This window comes from Oryza sativa, chromosome 8, assembly GCF_034140825.1.
Source record: "Oryza sativa Japonica Group chromosome 8, ASM3414082v1".
Classification (NCBI taxonomy): Eukaryota; Viridiplantae; Streptophyta; class Magnoliopsida; order Poales; family Poaceae; genus Oryza; species Oryza sativa.
This window is the reverse complement of record NC_089042.1, coordinates 26,541,878-26,563,276: the sequence shown is the minus strand read 5'-3', so window position 1 is coordinate 26,563,276 and position 21,399 is coordinate 26,541,878. Positions and strand designations below refer to the sequence as shown.

Sequence of the window (21,399 nt, the reverse complement as noted above, 5' to 3'; positions counted from 1 at the left end):
TAAACTTATTTTAATATAACATTGATGGCCGGATTTTTAAAGGTTTGATTGAATATTGTTCTAAATGTCAAATATTCATGACCGGTATTTGGCATGACAAATTCAAAACGACGAGCCGCAACCAGAGTAAGGCCTTCATGTCTCAAACTTCCAGGCCCAGCTTATACACATGGATCCTCCCCCTTAGAATGTATCATAATGTTTGACCTAATTCTTTTTATGATAATCAATTCAACCTCAAACATTTATGGGTAAGATTTTGTTTTTCAATTATTTCCTTTGAATCAGTAGAACATCGGAGTGATTGTGCGCTCTACACGGCCCCTACTTCTCAGGACCTTGTAGGTTCTAGCTGCATATACATACCTCCATATGCTAACCATTTTCATATGTCAACATTTGTATACATAGGTGCCCTCATGAAATATACAATTCATAGATTTTGTATCTGATAGCAGCATAGCACCAAATCTCCACTATATGCTATGACGGGTCCCTGAATCTCCACACAGATCATGAATATCTTCTGAATGACAAAACCAAATATGAATTGAATGTGCTCCATATATACACTCCTGAATTTTATGTATTTACATTCTTATCTTGAACAATATTGAACATTAAGCATAAGCTAGATTCGATCAGCAATCAATAGCTACAACTATAAGCATTGGCTACGCAATGGAGTACTTTGTTCTTTTGATTCTCTGAAACTCTGAATCTCTACAAGTCAAGCAGAGCTCCTCTGCTCTGAAATATCTGAAACTCTGAATCTGTGAAATTCTGAAACTCTCAGAAAATTCTGCGAAACTCTGAATTTGTGATCACCTGACGAACTTCTGAACGCCTTCGAAGAAATCGAGCATGTAGTCCTCGAGATCCTCGAGGCTGTACTTGATGTGCTTCGCCGCCGACGAGGAGTGGCGGCCGCTGCTGCTGCCGGACTCCAGCAGCTGCCTCGACCGGCCGACGAACGAGCGGTACGCCGGGATGAGCCGCTCCGACACGGCGATCCGGAGCTCCTCCCGGAGCTGCGGGTCGGTCACCTTCCACGCCGTCTGGCTCCGGTACAGCTCCTCGAACGCCGCGTTGAAGCTCCTCGCCTTCTCCTTCAGCGCCGCCCTGCCGCCGTGCCCGTGCGCCGCCGCCGGCGAGGCGTCGTCGCGGAGCGAGGCCAGCACGGACATCCACGACGCCCGGAGGTAGCCTGTCTCGTACTGCCTGATCTGGCCGCGGTGGCGGCGCACCCAGTCGTCGCCGAGGAGCTCGCGCAGCGCCGGGAACTCCACCATCATCTTCTGCACGATGTAGTAGATGTTGTTCATGAGGAAGATGTTCTTCAGCCCGGCGTCGTCGTAGAGCCTCGATTTCTCGTCGAGGTTGCGGAGGAGGTGGGTGAGGATCTCCCTCATGCACCGCCCCGACGGCGTCGACGAGGCGCCACCGCCGCCGCCGCCGTCGTGGTCGTCGTCGTTGGTGTCGTGGTTGCTGGTGTTGTTGTCGGCGAGGACCATGTCGAGCGTGACGCGGCACTCGGCGAGGAGGCCGCAGTAGTTGAGCACGTAGCGTGTCATGGGGTGGATCTCGCCGCCGAGGACTGGTCGCCGCGACGACTCGCCGTGGATGACGTTGACGAACTGGTCGATCGTGTGGCGGATGGTGCTGCCCAGCTGCGCCGCGACGCCGGCGACCTCGGAGGAGAAGAAGTCGCGGGCGTCTCCGGTGAAGAGGGATTCAATGTCCGGCTCGACGGCGGTGAGCGCCTCGTACATGCCGAGCATGCGGTAGAGCTTCTCCGTCGCCGGGGTGGACATGGCGACGGCGTCCGCGAAGCCGATGAGCTGCAGGAGGCAGCCCCTGGCGACGTCGGCGAAGCACTCGTGGCCGAGCTCCTCGTCGGAGGCGAACACCTCGTCGCAGAGGCGGCGCTCGCCGGCGAGGAGGGTCTTGACCACGGCTCTGACGGCGTGGCTCCACCGCCGTATCCTCTGGTTGAGCACCCCCCACTCCATCCTGAGCACCTCCTCGATGGCGACGGCCTCGACGCCGAGGTGCGCCGCGGACTCCGCGAGCGCGTCGCGGCGGACGGCGACGTACACCTGCGCGAGCTCCGGGCCGTACCCGGCGCGCAGCATGCGGTCCGCGACGCCGCTGGCGGAGGCGGCCGCCTCCGGCGAGAGCGCGTCGCGGCGCGGCGGCGACCCGTCGGGGGTCGTCGCCGCGCCCGCGTCGTCGAGGTCCTCGAACGAGTCGAGCGAGAGGCGCCGCGCGGAGGAGCCCAGCAGCGCGCGCACCTCCTCCTCGAGCCGCGGCATGGCGGCCTGCACGGTCTCCGCGGCGCGGGACGCCAGCTCGCCCTGGAGCGCCGTCGCGGCGATCGCGTCGTCCACGGCGTAAAGATAATCAACCATCTCGGACGGCGACGACACCGAGTTGCACCGGCGGATGATGTCCTCCGCCGCCGCGAACACCTCCTCCTCCTCCGCCTGATCCACCTCCGGATGTGACAAGGGGAACATGGGCGCCTCACCTTCGTACCTGGACAGAACGCGCATCATGTCATCGGCCGCGTTCTTGGACACCGCGAGGCTCTTCCCCATGTGCTTCGCGACCTCCACCACGGCGTCCCGCGCGCCGTCCGCCATGGCCGTCGTCGACGCAGCAATCGCCTAGAGGAGAAGCAAAGGAGAGAGAGAGAGAGAGAGCTTCTTGGTGGTGGTGTTCGTCGTCGTCGCGGGCGCGCGCGCGCGCCGGGTGGTAGCTTTCAAAGACCGGGTGCTGTGCAGCGCGACGCGACCAACCAAACGCGCCGCTCGTGCTGCTTTGCTTTGCTCGGCGTCCTCGGACAATTTCCACGTATCAAAACACTGCAGCGCCACACCTTTCTAATACTCGGGGATGATTATCTCGTGTCGAGTTTATGGAAAAGGCTATCTTTTTTTTATTGAAAAACACAGTTCAGACGCAGTTGTTTTATCCAATTAACACCTCTAATCATGTCAGTGTATCTTAAAATCGACGAAGTACGGGTATGTCGTGAGAAAAAGAAAACTAACTGTCGTTGATTGTTGATAGAAAACACGAGGTCTGAGAGATCTGCTTAATTCCAGTGCAGGTTCAAAGCTCGCCTTTGAATATATGAGCGTACCAGTTGATTTGATCCTGTAATCAACAAGAAATAGAAACAAAAAATTCGTGGTTAAATCTATAAATGATAGCCGATCGGCTAGGTGCCGATGACATATCATTTATCTTTGAGTCGATGTCATATATGAATCGATCGGCGCTTATAAATAGATAGTAAGGAACTAAATCTATTCGATCGGCTGTAGATATTAACGATATATAGTTCTTATATTAATATATACTTAAATTAAGTGATTGGGATAGATCGGTCACCATGCCGAGACAGTATAAACCACTTAGATCGAAATATATATTAATAACAGGATTATATATGTTTATAGCATAGCTGATCAGATAGATCTAGCATGTATCAGCTAATACTCCGATACTACTTTATATAAAGATATCAAAACAAATATAATATTCCAAACAAAAGCTTAATATACTTAAATGCAATAAGATCTTGACATAAATGGCGGATTTAATATGTCATTGAAGCATATAGATCGAATATGGTTAAATCAGATAAGATCGGCTGAAACTCCGATACTACCCTAATCGGCAACCAGAGGGCAGGCTAGAGATTGATATTCTAAGCACGACTTAATAGATCAAACTCAACTGATGCAGCATTAAGTATGAAAAGAAGAACAATATCTAGACAATCAAGCCGCTAGGTGTTTCATAAAGTGGTAGATATCTTATATAATCTAGGACAACGTCGTTATTTAACCTAATCGGCTGCCTTCTATTAACATATGTTAGCCGATTGTAGGTTAGATGACGATATTGCCAAAGATTATGTAAGATATATGATAACTTGACGAATTATATAGACAAGATTAGAGTGTCATAAAGATGAAAGCACTAATCTCGAGAACACAAGTCATCATAACAAGTTTTACCTCTTGTTGAAGATCGAAACCGATGCAGCTCAATCCGAAAGCAAGAACTCGTCGAAACAAAACTAAAGTAAAAAGTTGGTGATGCGCCGAAATTGTATTGAACATGTGTGTTAAAAATTACATAGGGCTCGGGGTCTATTTATACCCGAGAATTACAAGATATGTCCATACCGGACACGACCACTATCTCTAACAAACTCTAAGATACCATAAGTCTTTGCGGCAGACTTTTGCCCAAACATATCTCTAAGGAAGTTACATAAAACATCATAATTAATAGATACAATCGCCTTCTCAGGACTCTATCCATGTGCGGCAATCATCTTGAAGCACCTCAATTCAACCCAATGTCATACACCAAATTATACTGTTAGAATCGGCTGCATCGGCTCACCTAGTTCGACTCAGACCCAGCCGATCCTAATCGTAGCCAATCTGGACTTCAGCCGATTCTTTGCTCTGTTCTTGGATCAATCTCCGCCTTCGACTACACCTTGATCTAATCTCCTTTTCCGATGCTGATATTACCAAATTTGGTCATTAACACTAACTAACTGATAAATCATGCTCACTTCGTGAAAAATGTCGTTTTTAATGGAAAAAAAATGTTTTTTTGATGGAGAAGGTTGTGCTTTTGATGGGAAAGTCATGTTTTTTTTCCCTTGTTCGGGAATTGTAACCGTGTGCAAAAATATGTACGGCATACAAGTTTGTATTCAATAGGAGGTAGTAATACGGTTTTGTCCTTCTCTAAAAAAGTGCTAATACGGTTTTGTACTTTCATGGTAGCTTCGTAGGATTTGGAACATTCGAACTCAGCTGGTAGGAAAGATGCACAATGGAGTGCGAGTGTGTGACTACTTGTCTACTTCCCTCATGTCAAGTGTTGTCTTCCAATAGGCCCTACAATTTTTATTTGGTAGATCAGATGAAATTTCAGATGTCCAATCCCACAATCCTTGATTGGTTGATAATATCAATTGTCAAATAACTTTTTACCCAATTCAGGATTGCAATTTTTTCAGGATCACATTTTCCAACGTTGACAAATGAGAAAGCTTCAAATTTCAACCATAACAAGGATCACATTTAGCGGGACAAGATCACAGGCATGACCAAAGAAGATATTTTGCAGGATAACTAACGAATTGAAGTTTGGAACAATGAATTCCATCGCATATCAGAAAGGTCATTAATTATTGTTTTCTTCATATTTTAGAGAAGTCGACGGTCAAATTACTCGGTCTGGGACAGGCAGTTAGCCTATGTGGGCCCACAGGCCGAGAGGCCGGGCCCACCAAGTGCCAATTGGGCAAGTGGCCTAGAAGGTCAAGTATAAAGATTCTTGTAGCTGTTCTGTAGACGGAGTCCAAATCGTAGAAAGTTCAGACTTGGTACTAACAAATCGACAAAACTGTATCAGTAGTGACGTCTCATCCCAAAATTACACACTGTTCATTGAACCTTGCTTAATCACCTCCAGTTTCCCCCACTTAATCCAACCGAAATATCAGAGTGCCCATTGCACAAGGGAAAACATCGAACCTGTGCCGATTCGATCGAAGTCCATCAGAGAATATCCTTCTGAACATTTGTTGTCAGCTCTTCAGTAAACCTGAACGATTCTACTCCAGCTGATATTAACCGTCAAGTCTGGGATTGCATAAATGTCCCTTTATCGTCACTATCTTCTCATTAGTGTCCCTTTATCGTCAAGTCTGGGCTTGCATCACAGCTGACGGTAATTACAATGCTGCTTCCGTTTACGAGCTCTTCTTGCTGGCTCGATTGCGATCGCAATGCGCACAGCTTATTTGGCAAAAAAGAGCACCGTCGCGGATTAAATTCTTCATGTGGTTGGCAACAAAAGGCCGTTGCCTGACAGCGGACAATCTTCAGAAGAGGGGCTGGCCGCATGACGCCTCTTGTGGCCTGTGCAATGCTGAGATGGAGAGCTGCAATCACCTCTTAATGAAATGCCCCCTAACCAATCGAGTCTGGCGCATGCTCATGGTTTGCTGGTTCATATGGAAAGAGCGCAATGCGCGTATTTTCGAGCATGTCTCTAAATCGGCAACACAGCTCTTTTGGGCCATCAGGGAGGAGATTATTATTTGGAGAGAAGCGGGCATCTTCAAGCAAGTAGACTAATCGACTAGTTTCTCAGAGTTTGTTAGAGGCGCCGTGTTCTTCACGGTCGTTTATTTCGGGGGTGTTAGCCACGGCTAGCATCCCTATCGACTGTTTAATGTCGATGATGTAAAAGTTGTATCACCCTCTCTCTTAATAAATTTTGGGCGGCCAACCTTCGGCCGTCCCGGCAAAAAAAAGTCTGGGCTTGCATATAGTATGTATCTGATTCTGACAACCCATTGAAAAAGATCAAAGATGTCACATAGGATGAATTATCATGGTTAATCTTGTGCATTGATTCTCTCTGATGGACACCATGCCTCTTGTCTGCCGGTCCTATATGCATAGTATTAATCATTTTCTTCGCAGTTTTTGTATATGCTGAATTAAGTGATCACACAGGTGAGAAAAACATTGAAACTACGCATCACTTCATATTCGTTCAAACGGCCAGTGTATTAGAGATGGCAAAGCATGATTCAGGTGACGAGTAATTTCGTAATAATTTACTAGCTAGAGCAGTTCCTATTCGATCGGAGTGGTTGGGAACACATGAAAGCATGCCCACCTTGATGGATGTCATGACTTTGAAATGAAGGCCGCTTCTGAATTCATCAGTTCACATTCAAATTTTCTACTTTGCCCGACCAAAATACTACTCAACAGGATTGTAATCTCTTATGTATTGTTTAATACTACTCTGTAATCTACCCTGTTTTGGAAACAAAGAAAAACGAATACTCGTATCGAATTTAGGAATTACAAAACTCACTGAAAGTTATGTGCAGTCAACGTCCAAGGTTCATTACCACAGTACGAATCTGAGCAACATCTATTGAAAAGATCCCTTTGGGCCAAGTGAGCCAAACAAATGTGTATGCTGTTTCTATCAAAAAGATTACTGTATCACGAATTCGAGCCTCTGATTTCATCCGAGTTGGACAGTGGATACAAAGTTTTGACTTTTATCTTGCTGGATTGCTACTCAATTAGTCTTTCCTGATCAATTTCTGATCTGATGGCTTCAGCCAACTTCATCAACCTGATGCTGTGGTCTTAGAAGAAATGAACTTTTGTTGCTCACAGTACAGACTCCAGAACCCATTGTCTTCAAGGGGATTTTTTTTTTTTTGTCTTCAAGGAAAAAAAAAGTTCAGAACCCATTGTATTTATAAGTGTTGCTGTGCTTATGTTCAATCTTAATGTCCTTCGGTTAAATATTATGTTATGGGCATGCAGTCACAATCAAATTACATGACTTTGGTCGCCGACCTTCACTATACTATATTCACACAATCGTTAGAATATTCATGAGGCAGATTTGCTCATATCATCTTGGATGTTCGGCCATCCTGATTATAATACGCCGCACGCTGATTAAATCTACGATATACAGCCATACATGTTCATATTATCAACCGTTCTAAACCAACCATCCTTTTGAATACATCCTTTGTTTTAAACTTTATAGTTTTTATATGGAAATTGAATTGTGTTCTTGGCTGTGTTCGTTTCAACAAATGAGAAAACTGCAACTTTTTTTACATGCACGCTTCCTAAACCGCTAAACGGCGTGTTTTTTTTTAAAAAAATTTATAGGGAAGTTATTTTAAAAGAATCATATATTTTTTTAAGTTTGAAGTAATTAATACTTAATTAATTATACGCTAATAACCCATCTCATTTTACGTATCTTCTATCTCTTATTTTCTATGCTCTCAAACACAATCTTATCGAATTCATTTTGGCAAGACCAAATACCAAATGGGCCTAATTTGTCTATTAGAAGAGCCCACAATAATGGGCCAGCCTTGTGCATACATGTACGTACAGTCCACTAGGAACCAAGCCATATTTTTGGGCCCAACTAAAGCCTAAGGCCCATGTAGAGATCCCTAACCATTTCTAGGGTTTCTTCCCTCCTCTTAGACCGCCGCCGCCACCGAGCCACTGCTTCTTCTGTGCGGAGAGAGAGAGAGAGAGAGAGCTACCCTTCCCTTCCCTTCTCCTCCTCCTGCTCCGCCGCCGCCATGGTTAGTCCTGAGCTCTCTCCGCTCCGGTACGTTGATCCGCTCGTGGTTTGTTCCGTTATTGATCTGACGTCTCGCTGTTGCATCTTTTCGCAGGGCAAGTACTCGACGGAGCCGTCCAACCCGACCAAGTGTAAGATCTCGATGATATCCTTTTTCCGCGATGGTTTGGTTTCGGTTTGATCTGTCTGTGTAGTGGTTTTTGATGGGATGTTGTTTGTGTGCGCAGCGGCCAAGGCCATGGGGAGGGATCTCAGGGTCCACTTCAAGGTGCGTTTCGTCAACCTGCTCTGTGTGCATCTCTGTTTTTGTGTATTTGGTTGATTTGTTGTAGGTTATTGTGTTTGCTCGTTTTGTGCAATGTTGTTCGGTTAGGGCAAATAATTGTGTGGATGGCATATGCGAAATTATTAGAGTTTCATTCTGTAGATAGCATCGTGAAAGGATTGGATTCTCACTCTGTAGATAGCATTGTGAAAGGATTGGAGTCTGATGATGACCTAAAGAGTAAAAGGTTCTGTTCTGTTTTTCAGACGAACAGTTCCCACGTTACTTTAGGAACATTGATGCACTGTCTTCTGGCGAACTGTTGTATCTCAATGACAAATGGTTCAGAGACAGTGCGACATCATGCTTATTCCTTAGTTATGATTTTGGCCTGATAGAGATCATAAGTGTTTCTGCATTTTGTTCAGAACCTGTGTCGTATATCTGCAAAGTTAGATTTTCGCTATGCGAAAATGGTGTAAGATATTGTGAACTGCACATAATTTTTTTTGACGATATTGCTTGCATAATGCTATTCATGTTTTGATGTTGTTACCTGTTCAAGTGCGCACTGTACAACCTGGAGGAAGTTATTTTTATTAGCCTGATTGTTAGGTATAATTCTATTCACATGTTAACCATTTCATTGAATTTTCTTGATCTGATTAAGCTTAGACTTTCACAGGTTACAGCTATTTTATGCTGTTCTATTACTCATTATGGTCTTGTTTCTCATGTTTTCCTTATAGATCTTCCTTGTACATAAAACTATTGTATCATTATTGTAGAACATTTGGCCTTCTTGTCACACTGCTCATAACTCTCACTAGAAGTTGCTGTTGATATGAAATCATTTCCTGGTACTTTGTGTGCATGGTAAACTGAATTCACTGGACTAGTTTATTGTAAGACTCTGATGCGTATGCGATGGTTTGTTTCTTGGTTCTTGTTATCCTTTTTCCTGTTTCTCTAGCTGAATGTCAAATGCTCTAATAATTGCTGCAGAACACAAGGGAGACAGCGTTCGCTCTTCGCAAGCTGCCTTTGGTCAAGGCAAAGCGGTACCTTGAGGATGTTATTGCTCACAAGCAGGCAATTCCCTTCAGAAGGTACTGTGGAGGCGTGGGCCGTACTGCACAAGTGAAGTCTCGCCAATCAAATGGGCAGGGCAGGTGGCCTGCCAAATCAGCCAGGTTCATTTTGGATCTGCTGAAGAATGCTGAGAGTAACGCTGATGTATGAACCTGTTGCTAGTTTTCCTCTCAATTTTAATGGTGACACTCTTCATATTTTTTTAATATGCTTGGGCTAACTAATGGTTTGTTGCGTATAGGTTAAAGGCTTGGATGTCGACAACCTCTTCGTTTCACACATCCAGGTGAACCAAGCCCAGAAGCAGAGACGCCGGACATACCGTGCTCATGGACGCATCAATCGTAAGTTCTCGAGGATGGATGTTGATTTATGGTTCCATTTGTAGTTTACTTATATTGCTTTTGTGGCCAGCTTACATGTCCTCACCCTGCCACGTCGAGCTTATCTTGTCAGAGAAGGAAGAGGCCGTGAAGAAAGAGGTATTTGTTTCTTTCATCCCATTATAGTCTCAGTTGTTTTCGTGAATTAGGTAGTTTGTGGGAAGTAATGCTTTGGATTTATATAGACTATTCAAGCTGTTTGGGCCACAATGTTTTTTCTCAGTGCCATGTTCTGTGCAATAATACAATCATGATGTTAACCTAAATCCATGTATCCTTCTCAGCTTGAGGTCCTTGTAGTTGGAGCTAAATTTTGTGGGCGATGCCCCTTTTATCGTTCCAGCATTTCTTTAGCTCTTTTTTTCTTCTAATCCATACTGTCAATTGTTTCTTTTGTAGCCTGAAACCACCATCGCCCCGAGGAGGCAGTGAGCTTATCCGCCCAGAGTCGCAACTTTAGTTCATTTTCTAGTACTTTGTTATGGCATTGTGTGCTATTTATGTTTCTGGTACCATTGTTTAGTCGGAACTTGTTAAGTTTGATGCTATCCTTTCGTTTGTGTATGTTCAAATGGTAACAATTACTTGCCAACTTATCTGCCAAAATTTTACTGCCTTACAAAAGCGTCATCATCAAACTGCCTTGATTGCTTACAGTGATTCAAATTAAATCTTATTTTCGTCTATGTAAAACGGTCGGTCGTTCCCGGCACACGATGGTTGGATTGCTGATGCTACAGGCCATCTAGATTCACAACAATTCGATTACATCTATATTATTGTGAGCTTGGCATAATCATATTCAGGGCCTGTTTAGTTAACAAAACACAAATTTTCATGCTGCCACATCAAATGTTTAGACACATGCATGGAGTATTAAATGTAGGAAAAAAAATCAATTATATAGATTGCGTTAGATTGCGTGTAAATTACGAGATGAATCTTTTAAGCCTAATTGCGCATTGTTAATGACGGATTAATTAGGTTTAATTAATTCATCTCACAGTTTCTTGACAGAATATTATAATTTATTTTGTTATTAGATTACGTTTAATACTTCAAATTTAAATGTGTGTCTATATATCTGATGTGATAACTACATCCAAAAATTTTCTCTAACTAAACAAGGCCTCAGTCATTCATCATTTTTTGTTTGGTGGTAACACGTAAGAAATGTTTCTTACAAATTTCTTACAAATGATACATTGACGTGGCACACAAATTCAGCCATTCATAAGCGGCCATGTTTCAAAATTTCTTGGAGCTAAGTATTTTCAGCTCTAGAAATCTATGAATCTGAGCTGTGATTACACCAATAACATTTGGATTAATCATTTTGCGTCAGTTTTAGGGTAAATTTAAAGGGATTTGCTATACAATAGCCTGCTTTTTTTTTTTGTTTTTATCAGCTGAATTGCTGGCCATCCAATTGTTCAAGGTTTGTGCATGTAATCAATGAATCCTAAAGTTAGCCCTAAGCCGGCTTCTCCCTGCATCCGAGGCTTAGGGCTAATTTTAGAGTTTTATTGATTGATTGATAATAGAGGACATGCGGTCCCTTTATATACAGGGTGGACATAGAAGGAACTAGTCTATAATATTATATAAACCAATCCAATCTCTATCTCTAACTTTCCAATAAACCTCATATCTTTCCTAACTAGGTAATCTCTTATATTTATGTGACTTATTCCTAAATTATCATACCTAAACTGTTGCATGGGCCTGGCCCATGCCCATAACAAACTATTAAATCATATTATTTATGTCATAGAGTACTTTTGTTAGGCCCTAGTAGTCCAGATGAATTTGTACTTTTGTTTTTGTCTTTGTCTTTGTCTTTTTTTTAAAAAAAAAATTATGCAAAAAAGTGGTTTTGTGTGTCCCATTTGTAATTTTGTTACCAAATTTTTAGGTGTAGTGAGTAGTTGTGTTAGTAACCTGTTTTGTTAGTTCTTATATGGTTTTTCACATATACTTGAGGTGTTTAAAAAAAATGCTTCATATTAATCAAGTTGATACGCTATCTACATGATAATAACTATTAAATCATATTATTTAGGTCATAGAGTACTTTTGTTAGGCCCTAGTAATCCAGATGAATTTGTATTTTGTTTTTGTCAGTTTTTTTTAACTTCTCCAAATAAGTGGTTTTGTCATTGCTTGTCTTATTTTTTTGTCAAAAAAATTTACTTTATCATAAATGAGCATAATTTCAAAAACGGTGTGTTTTATTTAGAATGCAAGGGCTGAGGCTGAGCAGAAAGTGGACAAGCTAAATTTCTCCTGTATATTGACACATGGTTGTTTTTTTTATGCTCCTGTATATTGAGATAACTTGCAATATGTATTTGTTTCTCAAGACTAGCGGATAAATTAAAGATGATGTATATTCGTGTCTGGTTTTTGTATTTTTTTAAAAAAAATATTTTGCTACTTATTAATCAAGTTCATGCGCTATCTACATGATAATAATTACTAAATCATATTATTTAGGTCATAGAGTACTTTTGTTAGGCACTTGTCCAGATGAATTTGCTTGTTTGCTTATGCCTGGCATCCATTACAAGTATACCTAACACTAAGATCGTTCACTGTTTCCACGTAGGGGTAGGGAGACAAATCGTGTAATGGCTGTTGATTGATTATTATATTCTTCAGTATATATAATCTTGTTAAATATTGTTTGCCCGGGTGCGTAAAGTCGCGCAATCATAGCAGCAAGAACATATACCCTGGCAAGAAATGCCGAGCAAGATTACTACTCATGTTGCTTTTGTTTATTTTTACAAATCAAACCTCTGAATGAGCTCATAATGTACAATACTCTCTCCATCTATTTTTGATAGTCATATTTCTAAATCTGAAAAATTTATTTTTGATAATCATATTTCAATCCAACAATCTATCATCTTAATGACTTTCTCGGATTTAATGCATGACTCTCTATTCTTCCACACAAGATTGGCTATATGGGCATCGAGAAATATAAATATTAATGATTCGCTTGTTTACGAGGAATAATTAGTAGCATGTTTAAATGTATGATAAGTATAATTACTTATTCTTAGTCTGTGTGTTAAGATGAAATATGACTATCAAAAGTAAATGGAGGGAGTATTAAGTAGCCTACAATTCTCTTTCTACCAATAAATACCTTGATTTTTTAGCCAGTGCACGAATGCAACATTGATTATGCACAGAAAAGTTTGCAACTGGAGAGCTTCATTGATCATGTGGCAGGCCGTATCCCTTTTGTTTTCTGAAGACTAAATTGATTTGTACGAGTATTGCTGCTTAATTGTAGCCACTCAAGCAGGAGACTTAGGCGTGTATTTGTTGACATAATTATCTCAAATTCTTTCTTGCATCCAATTAGTACACTTCCCTGTCAACATGTCTACAGTTTTGCACGCCCAGTATTTCGCTAACTGGTCTGCAATTCCATCAAGTATTAAAAGGATTTTTTTTTTTGCGAATGCAATTCCATCAAGAACTTGTCATGGTGAAGCTTCAGATTGAATATCAGAATTGAGAAGATTTTCAGGATTTTGGTCTCACAAAATGTATCCCCAGAGCAGTCGCTATCCATTTCATTGCACCATTACAAAAAATAATAATCAAGGTACCCTTTGGATGATGAAGGTTTGCCCAACTCACAGTTGGATAATACTGGTAGAGAGTGATGCCTCGTCTATGATTAAGATAATAATAATAATTATGCCAGTCCACTTCAGCTCACAGAAGACTTCAGATAGAGAATTGATTTTGTCAAATCATATCATAGTACACACACTTCATTATCAAGAAAAGGGCCAATATACGGGAGTGGATTTCAATCCCTCGAGGGGATATCTCCTTGTTATTTGCATGTCACTTAAATACTTATGAAAAAAAATTAAGAAGATGCATTAACATGTGATATATCACTCCACAAACATGCAAGTTCAAATTCAACTTCTATATCTCGTAACGAAAAAAAATAATTGTGAATATACGTTAACTAGTTATAGTTTAATTTGTTTTTTCGTTGCGAGATGTAGAAATTGAATTTGAACTTGCATGTTTGTGGATGATATATCACATGTTAATACATCTTCTTAATTTTTTTTACATTTTTTCATAACTATTTGAGTGACATACAAACAACGATAGGATATCCCCTAGAGGGATCAAAATAGTTTCCCCCAATATATTATTCTTGCAATAACCATCAGTTGATCACACAAATCTTGAGCCCTGTTCTGGCACCAATGCTGGCCTCTAGCATTATACAACTTCAGAATACAAATTTTTGAATGCTCCTTAAGGATAAGTATTCATAAACTGAACAAAAATTTTCTGAATGTTCTTGCATTAGTTTAGTAACTGGGACTAGTTTCATTTGCAGAGATGCAGTCCCTTCTTCCAGGTCTTGTTCGCTTCATTTCCGTTTTGCTGTCGTCCGAAGATTGAAGCAACAATCAAGCCTCCTAAACAAAGTTGGGCTTTTTTTTAGCAGAATATATATGCTCTCTCTTTTACGACTGCATTGTTTTTCTAAGCTTTTTTTAAGAGGACTGATCGATTCCAACTGGTGGCAGAGGGGGATAATGGGGCTAAGCCCGTGTATTTCCAGCAAATGGGCAGTTCGTTTCAAATTTCTCAAACAGACTAGTTTGGGGTATTGGTGGATTGTGTGTTTTTAAGTCAGCTTGTTTTTTGGGCAATTTTTACTGGACAAAACACAAACGAGCTTGATGCCAATCTGATCCACAAGACTGGGCAAGAGAAGCGCGCGTGAGGTCAGCATGCGCGACACGATGCTGACACGTGTTTTATCTGATGGCCCCAAATTCGGCTGAAGACACACAAGAATTCAGCTGGATGATGGCTAGACAGTCCCTAGCTATTATTTAACTTATATAAACTTTTAAATTCAATACATGTGTTTAGTATTTCAAGCTGTGCACCTGTTCCAAGCAGGGCCTAATTAAATTGTATTTAGGGGAAAAGTACATGTACAAAAGGTTTCTATGTTTCTATAATACTCTTACAAACGACGATGTGGAACACAAGGGTGTTGATTTTCTATAACTCCGAGCAAACTAAAAATCAAACGGTTATAACTATGTATTTTTTCATCATGCATTGCACAGCTGATTCAATTATGTTCATAGCAAAAGGGGGGAAAAAGGTGAATTTGTATTATATGTTATGATAAAAAGAACACTTTTACAATGCTCCTGATATCAATCAGTCCCACTTAGATCCCAACAAGAGGGAAACAAGAAAATGTACACACGCACTGACTACTCTTGACCAGTACGTAAAACAATCACAGTAATAACTACTTTATCTGTTTTATATCATAAAACTTTCTAGCATTGTCTACATTTATATAGATATTAATGAATCTAGATATATGTGCATAGATTCATTAACATCTATATAAATATGAACAATGCTATAAAATTTTATAATCTGAAACGGAGGTAGTAATAAACAGTGGTAGCAGCAGCTAGCTAGCTAGGCTAAAAGCTTAAAATTAAGCTAGTAGCAAGCAGCTGCTGGAGGTGTCAGCGGATGCACTTGCCCGGCGTGGTCCATCCGAAGCCTCCCCGGCGCCTCGCCGCCGGCGGTGCCGCCGTGTAGTTCCTCCAGTCGCGGAGGACGGCGGCGAGGTCGTGCACCTTGTTGGCGAGGCCGGTGCAGCAGTTGGCGTGGAGCGTGCAGACCCTGGCCATGTCGCGGCTGAGCTGGCAGAAGCCGCCGCAGTGCGCCGTGTCGAGGAACTGCATCCGGACGTCGGCGCGGCGGCTGAGCTCCGCCTGCGCCCGCTCCAGGACGTGCTGCTCGTTGGTCCCCGGCGGGAAGCGCCGCCGCGCGTCGCGCCACCGCCGGTAGAAGTCCACCGTCCGCCTCGCCGCGCGCACGTACAGGAAGCCGCCGTTGGGCCTGTTCCGGAGGCTCTCCGGGTCGCCGTTGTAGTAGTCGTTGGCCACCGCGATGTCCGACGTGATCGCGATGTGCCGCAGCGGGTTCCGGAACCACATGATGTCAATGTCCTGAATAATTAATGCACTACTATTAATACTACTTTCGAGTTACATGCATCGGCCAGTTCGCCGTAAAATTTGGAATATTATGTACTATCTTTTGTAGTAAATATTTAACGTTTAGGATAATATTTGATCAAACTTTTAAAATTTAAACCATCAATATTTTACCAAATGCTTAGTTTAGTTTCGAGAAATGGTATACATCGAAAACTACTATCATAATTCCACAAATTACTTTTTTCTTAGATAATGAGAAAATCTTTATAAACTTACTACTTCTTCCGTTTCATATTATAAATCTTTCTAGGATTGCTCAAATTCATATATATGTTAATAAATCTAGACAGACAGACATACATACATACATACGTACGTACGTACGTATACATATATATATGTATGTGTATACATATATATATGTATGTGTATACATATATATATGTATGTGTATACATATATATATATATATATATATATATATATATATATATATATATATATATATTCATTAGCATCTGTATGAATGTGGATAATGCTAGAAAGTCTTATAACATAAAACGGAGGAAGTAGATTTTATAAACGTATTCTAATATATAAAATTGATTGTTGAAAATATAAAATTTTATCCGAATCTTTGTCCTAAACATCAAATGTGTTTACGACCGAACGATGATTTGAGTTGCATGCGATCGACAACCAGTTTATGCTGTGAAGTTTGTCCAGGTAAGGTGATCATGATTATTCATACCGTGAAGAGGAAGTTGAAGCCGAGCTGGAGGATGGTCTGCTGGAAGAGGTTGCGCCCCCACATCATGTCGAGGTAGTCCTTGCTCATGAAGCGCTTCTCGTCGCTGTAGTCCACGGCGCCCTCCGGCCGCCGGAGGAGGTAGCAGTGCGGGTGCACCTGGCGGCACCGGGCGAGCGCCGCGGGGTCCATGGCCACGATGAGGACGTGCTTCAGCAGCGGCTCCGTGCCCTCGCCGAGCCGGAAGCTCTCCAGGAAGAGGTCCAGCAGCGACCCCGGCGCCGCGTACGCCCGGTTGATCGACGTCATGATCACCGTCCTGTCGTCCATCGACGCGTTCCTCAGCACCTCGGTCAATTCTGACAATGCTTTCATCTGCAATCATTATTATTATCTTTTTTCAGCCTTTTTCCATTAGATGTTTCAAATTTGAAGATCGATCTTGTTGTTTTAAGAATCTGAACTGAAAGTTAGTAGCAAATCTTTCCATTGGATGTTGCAAATGTGAAGATCTTGTTGTTTTGTCTAAGAATCTGAACTGAAAGTTAGTAGCAAGTCTTTCCATTGGATGTTGCAAATGTGAAGATCTATCTCGTTGTTTTGTTTAAGAATCTGAACTGAAAGTTAGTAGCAAGTCGAGCTGTAAAATTTCATAGAAAGTTCACTCGAATCATTTGGCTGAGTTGTAAATGATGTAATATATCCTATCCCCACAAGGCTGCTTGGACAACAGGTTAGCATATTCGTTACCTCATCAGTAGTCAGTTTCAGCTTTAAGCTTTTGGGCTCTGTGGATGTGACAAAGCTACAGGAAGCTTATCTCAGGCTAATGTTGGAAAAGTAGAATTGGCACTTTGGCTTGTTGATGATTGGCTTTTAAAAAAAAAGGAAATTCTAGACTTGGCTAATGCTGTGGAAGATATCTGCAGCATTATATTGGATATGGATTTGCTTGTCGTTGCGTCTTAGAGACTTATCAGCTCACTGAATGAAGATGTAGATAGAGGAATAATCTAGGACGATAGAAAGGGAGACCAGTAGACTACCTGACCACTAATACCCGTCTATTATGCATAGTTGCAACTTCCAACTATTTGCAACGAAATGAAACAGTCCCAATTAATTGCACGGCCATTATCTATTAGAATTTTGAAGCATCTTGCAAGACAATAAGAACAAGAAAATTGAAATGAAAAAAAAGGTATAAAAACCCTTTTTTTATTATGTAAAAGTATAATTCGGCATTACTCAAGGAAACTGCACTGAAGATGTTCTCATCTCATGTTCAGAACTTCAGATTGTTAAGCAGAAAACGCAGAAAGCAGCATCGGTAGATCACTGACCTCGTCGGTGACGGCCGGTGGAGAATCATTGTTGTTCCAGGAGGCCAGGGCGGAGAGCCTCCAGTTGATATCCATAGTAGCAATGACGAACGCCGCCGTCAGCGCCGCGCCGAGGAAGAAGGAGATCACCGGGATGAGCTTGCCCATGTCCCCTCTCACCTTGCAAGCCATGTTCTTGGCTTCTTGCTGCTGCTCCCTGAACAAGGTGATCAGAAACAAGATGGATCATCAGAGAAGAGTTGTGTGGTATGATTTATATATGCATGCAACATGTAGCTTTTACCACTAGTTTGTTGGCTCGTTTGTTACAAGACCTCCAAGGAAGCCCACAGGTTGAGCCTTTTCTAAAGAAGAGAATTTTTTAGCCTTAATGTTGATGATTAGGGGGCCTTGAATTGGAATCTAGTACAAAAGAATTGTTCTGAAATGTTGATATTATGCATGATAACAAAAAATCAGGCATACAACTTGCGAGAGTAGTGGAACGGGAAAGAATATGCTGCCCAAATGTCCAAGCAAATGAGTTTGTGCAATGCCAATGGATGAATCAAATTTGCGAAGCTATTCTGACGTTGGAACTCAAAAATGAAAGATGATGCGTCAATTTGAACAAAATCTGTATTAACTGAATGTAATAGCTAGGTAGCGAAGCCATTGGAAAGTCAAAAGGAGTTTTTCCTTGTTGTCGCTTTGCTTCGTTGGTATTTGAAAAAAATGAAACGATATTAAAAATCTTTTGCGTACTCCGTAAAAGTGAGTTGTTTGCAAGAATTTGAAGGGACATACCAATTGGAGAAATAAAAAGTCAGAGTCAATGCAATTCAAAAGAACAAAAAATGATGCCTTCAATTCGAAATAAAAACCATATGGGTTTAACATCCTATTGAAATCCTCAATAGAGAAATTCAACTCCAGATTCCTATGGGTGATTCGCAAAACTGATATTGAAACCCAAAAGGCACAGTTGATCTCTGAAAAACTGAATTCAGAAATTTACCGTGAAGCAGTTCATCCATAACCTATTTATGTTAAATTCTGTTGGAAACATTGTCATGCAAGTGTGATATTATTAGTGTGAACAAGTTTGTATGTACGGAATCATGTACGACATGCATGTAGGAGATGTATTACTTGGTCAGCTATGATGCATGTGCTTGCATGAGTTAGTTGAGTTGGTTAATTAGTGGCTGAGCCATGTGTTCGATGCATGGCCAGCAGAGTTAGTGCATGCAGAGTACGTTGTGGTCAAGGTAATTACTACTAATTTAGCATTTGTATTTAAGGAGGGGTTCAGGAAGCTTCTACAGTTGAGGTTGAGTCTTGAAATAAACAGGACAAAAAAAATATGGTGTTTGGAACCACAGAAAATCAGTGTCTATTCATATTTGCGTTCATCATGTGTATACATTTGAAGTTGAGCGATCAAATCCCAACAAAATTCAGAGATTTCAGTCAAAAATAAATAAATTCAGAAATGTCACTACACTTGTGTAATGTACTACTTACCGGCCCCAAAACCGTCGTTTTGTACTTTGTCTGAAACTGATGTAAAAACGATAAATTAAAACGCCTTCCCTGAATTAATTAATCACGACGATCAAACGACCTCGTATCATAACAAAAATAATAATAAATAATCATACGGAATTGTATGCGATTGTGAGCAATAACATCCTAATGATGGTGATTGAAGATCTCGAAGTCAAGAGAGGGAGGACTCGCGGTTGATTTACCTACCGAGACGGGAGTTAACCGCTCGCGGCGGGCGGCGGCGGCGGCCTGCGACGGCGAGGGAGTGGAGGCGACGAGAGAGGTGTGGGCGAGCAGCCACCGCGGCGGCGATGAGGAGGGGGTGCGGCGGCGGCGGCGTGCCGGCGTGGGAGTGCGTGTGTTGGCGAGAGACGACGACGCCGCGGCGCCGCCTTTCGCCCTCTCCCCCGCGTGCGCGGTTGGGCTTGGGCTGGCTCGCATGTCTCTGGCCGAAACGGCCGTAATTGGGCCGCGTATCGAAGGAGTTGGGCCGAATTGACGTAAACCGAGTACGGCTCCGGGCCGAAACTACCGCGTTGCTGGGATTTTATTGCGAACAAACATTATTATTACCTGAAAAATATACATGCATACCAATATACCATGCTCCCTCCAAATCTAAAATATAAATTGGACAATATCTTTCTATTATAATATACTCTCTCGGTTCCAAAATATAAGTGCCAAAATAAACATTTTTAACTTTGACCGCTAATAGCAAAAAAATAAAAATAAAAAAAATAAATCATGTAACATTGATATTACTAGATTTTTTATTAAACAAACTTTCATAATATGCAACTCTTTTTATTTAAAACATAATATTGTTGGTCAAAGTATATTTTGGAACAGAGGGAGCATCCAATAAACAAAAAATATATTTCTATTTTTATTGCAGTATTTTGTAAGACAAATCTATATATGTTGTTCTAGCGCCTTTAAACTAAATATTTTTAAAGTTGTTATAATAGTTAAAGTTATAAAAGTTTGATCTTAATCTTATCCAAAACGTTAAGAATTATAAAACCGGGAGGATTACGTGCATACCAATATATCAATTTGAAATATATACATGCATACCATTTTCAACCCTCCTAAATTTTAACGTTATCGATGGTTTATTTAGTTTAAAGGCCTAATTTTTACCATATCAAAATTAATTTTGGCAACTTCAATAGTATCAATTGAATGTTTGGTTGGCTACCAATTTTGCACACACTAGTTTAAATTCTATATTGTCTCAAAAAAAAGTTTAAATTCTATTCTATGCTAAAACTTGTTAAGATTTTGAAACTAATAAAATTTTGGTTTGGCAAAAATTTGGCTCCAAACAAAACAAGCTCAAAATGCACAGGCATCACCATGTTTGCACATCACATGCTAAAACACAACTTTATGTGCATAATTATGAGCACTAGAATTTACAATATTATGTGTCTACGGACTCATATCCTCTGCAGCAGCAACGTGCATATGGGCTCAAAGAAGAGTGGAGTAGGACCTAAATGTCAGTGGCTTTCATATCTCCTAGAGAATTTTTGTTCGGCACCCCTTTTCTCAGCCCCTCTCACTCGTTTTCCGCACGTACACTTTTCAAACTACTAAACGGTATGTTTTTTGCAAAAAGTTTACATACAGAAGTTGCTTAAAAAACCATATTGATCCATTTTTGAAAAGAAAATAACAAATACTTAATTAATCACGTGCTAATATATTGCTTCATTTTCCGTGCTTAGTGCACGTTGGGAGCCGGCTGTAGCGAACACACCCAGCCAACAATGCTGCTTCCACGATGCGCAAACAA

General features: G+C 41.5%; 3 protein-coding genes and 1 non-coding gene across 4 annotated transcripts; 2 read left to right on the top strand and 2 right to left on the bottom strand.

The window, feature by feature from the left end:
* Nucleotides 1-546: 546 nt before the first annotated feature.
* LOC4346124 (exocyst complex component EXO70B1) lies at nt 547-3,010 on the bottom strand. The gene has a single exon (XM_015792928.3). It carries the CDS (start codon nt 2,643-2,645, stop codon nt 825-827), a length of 1,821 nt encoding a protein of 606 aa, XP_015648414.1. The 5' UTR covers nt 2,646-3,010; the 3' UTR covers nt 547-824.
* A 5,037-nt stretch (nt 3,011-8,047) lies between these two features.
* Nucleotides 8,048-10,560, top strand: LOC4346123 (large ribosomal subunit protein uL22). Its single transcript, XM_015792831.3, has 7 exons — nt 8,048-8,197; nt 8,291-8,327; nt 8,424-8,464; nt 9,467-9,697; nt 9,795-9,897; nt 9,968-10,035; nt 10,336-10,560. Exons 1-7 carry the CDS (start codon nt 8,195-8,197, stop codon nt 10,366-10,368), a joined length of 516 nt encoding a protein of 171 aa, XP_015648317.1. The 5' UTR covers nt 8,048-8,194; the 3' UTR covers nt 10,369-10,560.
* On the top strand, nt 8,696-8,825 carry LOC112936234 (small nucleolar RNA snoR74). The gene has a single exon (XR_003238362.1). It is a non-coding gene; the product is annotated as a small nucleolar RNA snoR74 (small nucleolar RNA).
* Nucleotides 10,561-15,100: 4,540 nt separating the features above from the next.
* On the bottom strand, nt 15,101-20,004 carry LOC4346122 (uncharacterized protein At4g15970). Its single transcript, XM_026027443.2, has 5 exons — nt 19,799-20,004; nt 19,572-19,640; nt 18,066-18,261; nt 16,726-17,097; nt 15,101-15,983 (listed from the first exon to the last, which is right to left on the bottom strand). The coding sequence occupies exons 3-5, from the start codon at nt 18,234-18,236 to the stop codon at nt 15,495-15,497; spliced, it is 1,032 nt and encodes a 343-aa protein (XP_025883228.1). The 5' UTR covers nt 18,237-18,261; nt 19,572-19,640; nt 19,799-20,004; the 3' UTR covers nt 15,101-15,494.
* Nucleotides 20,005-21,399: the final 1,395 nt, after the last annotated feature.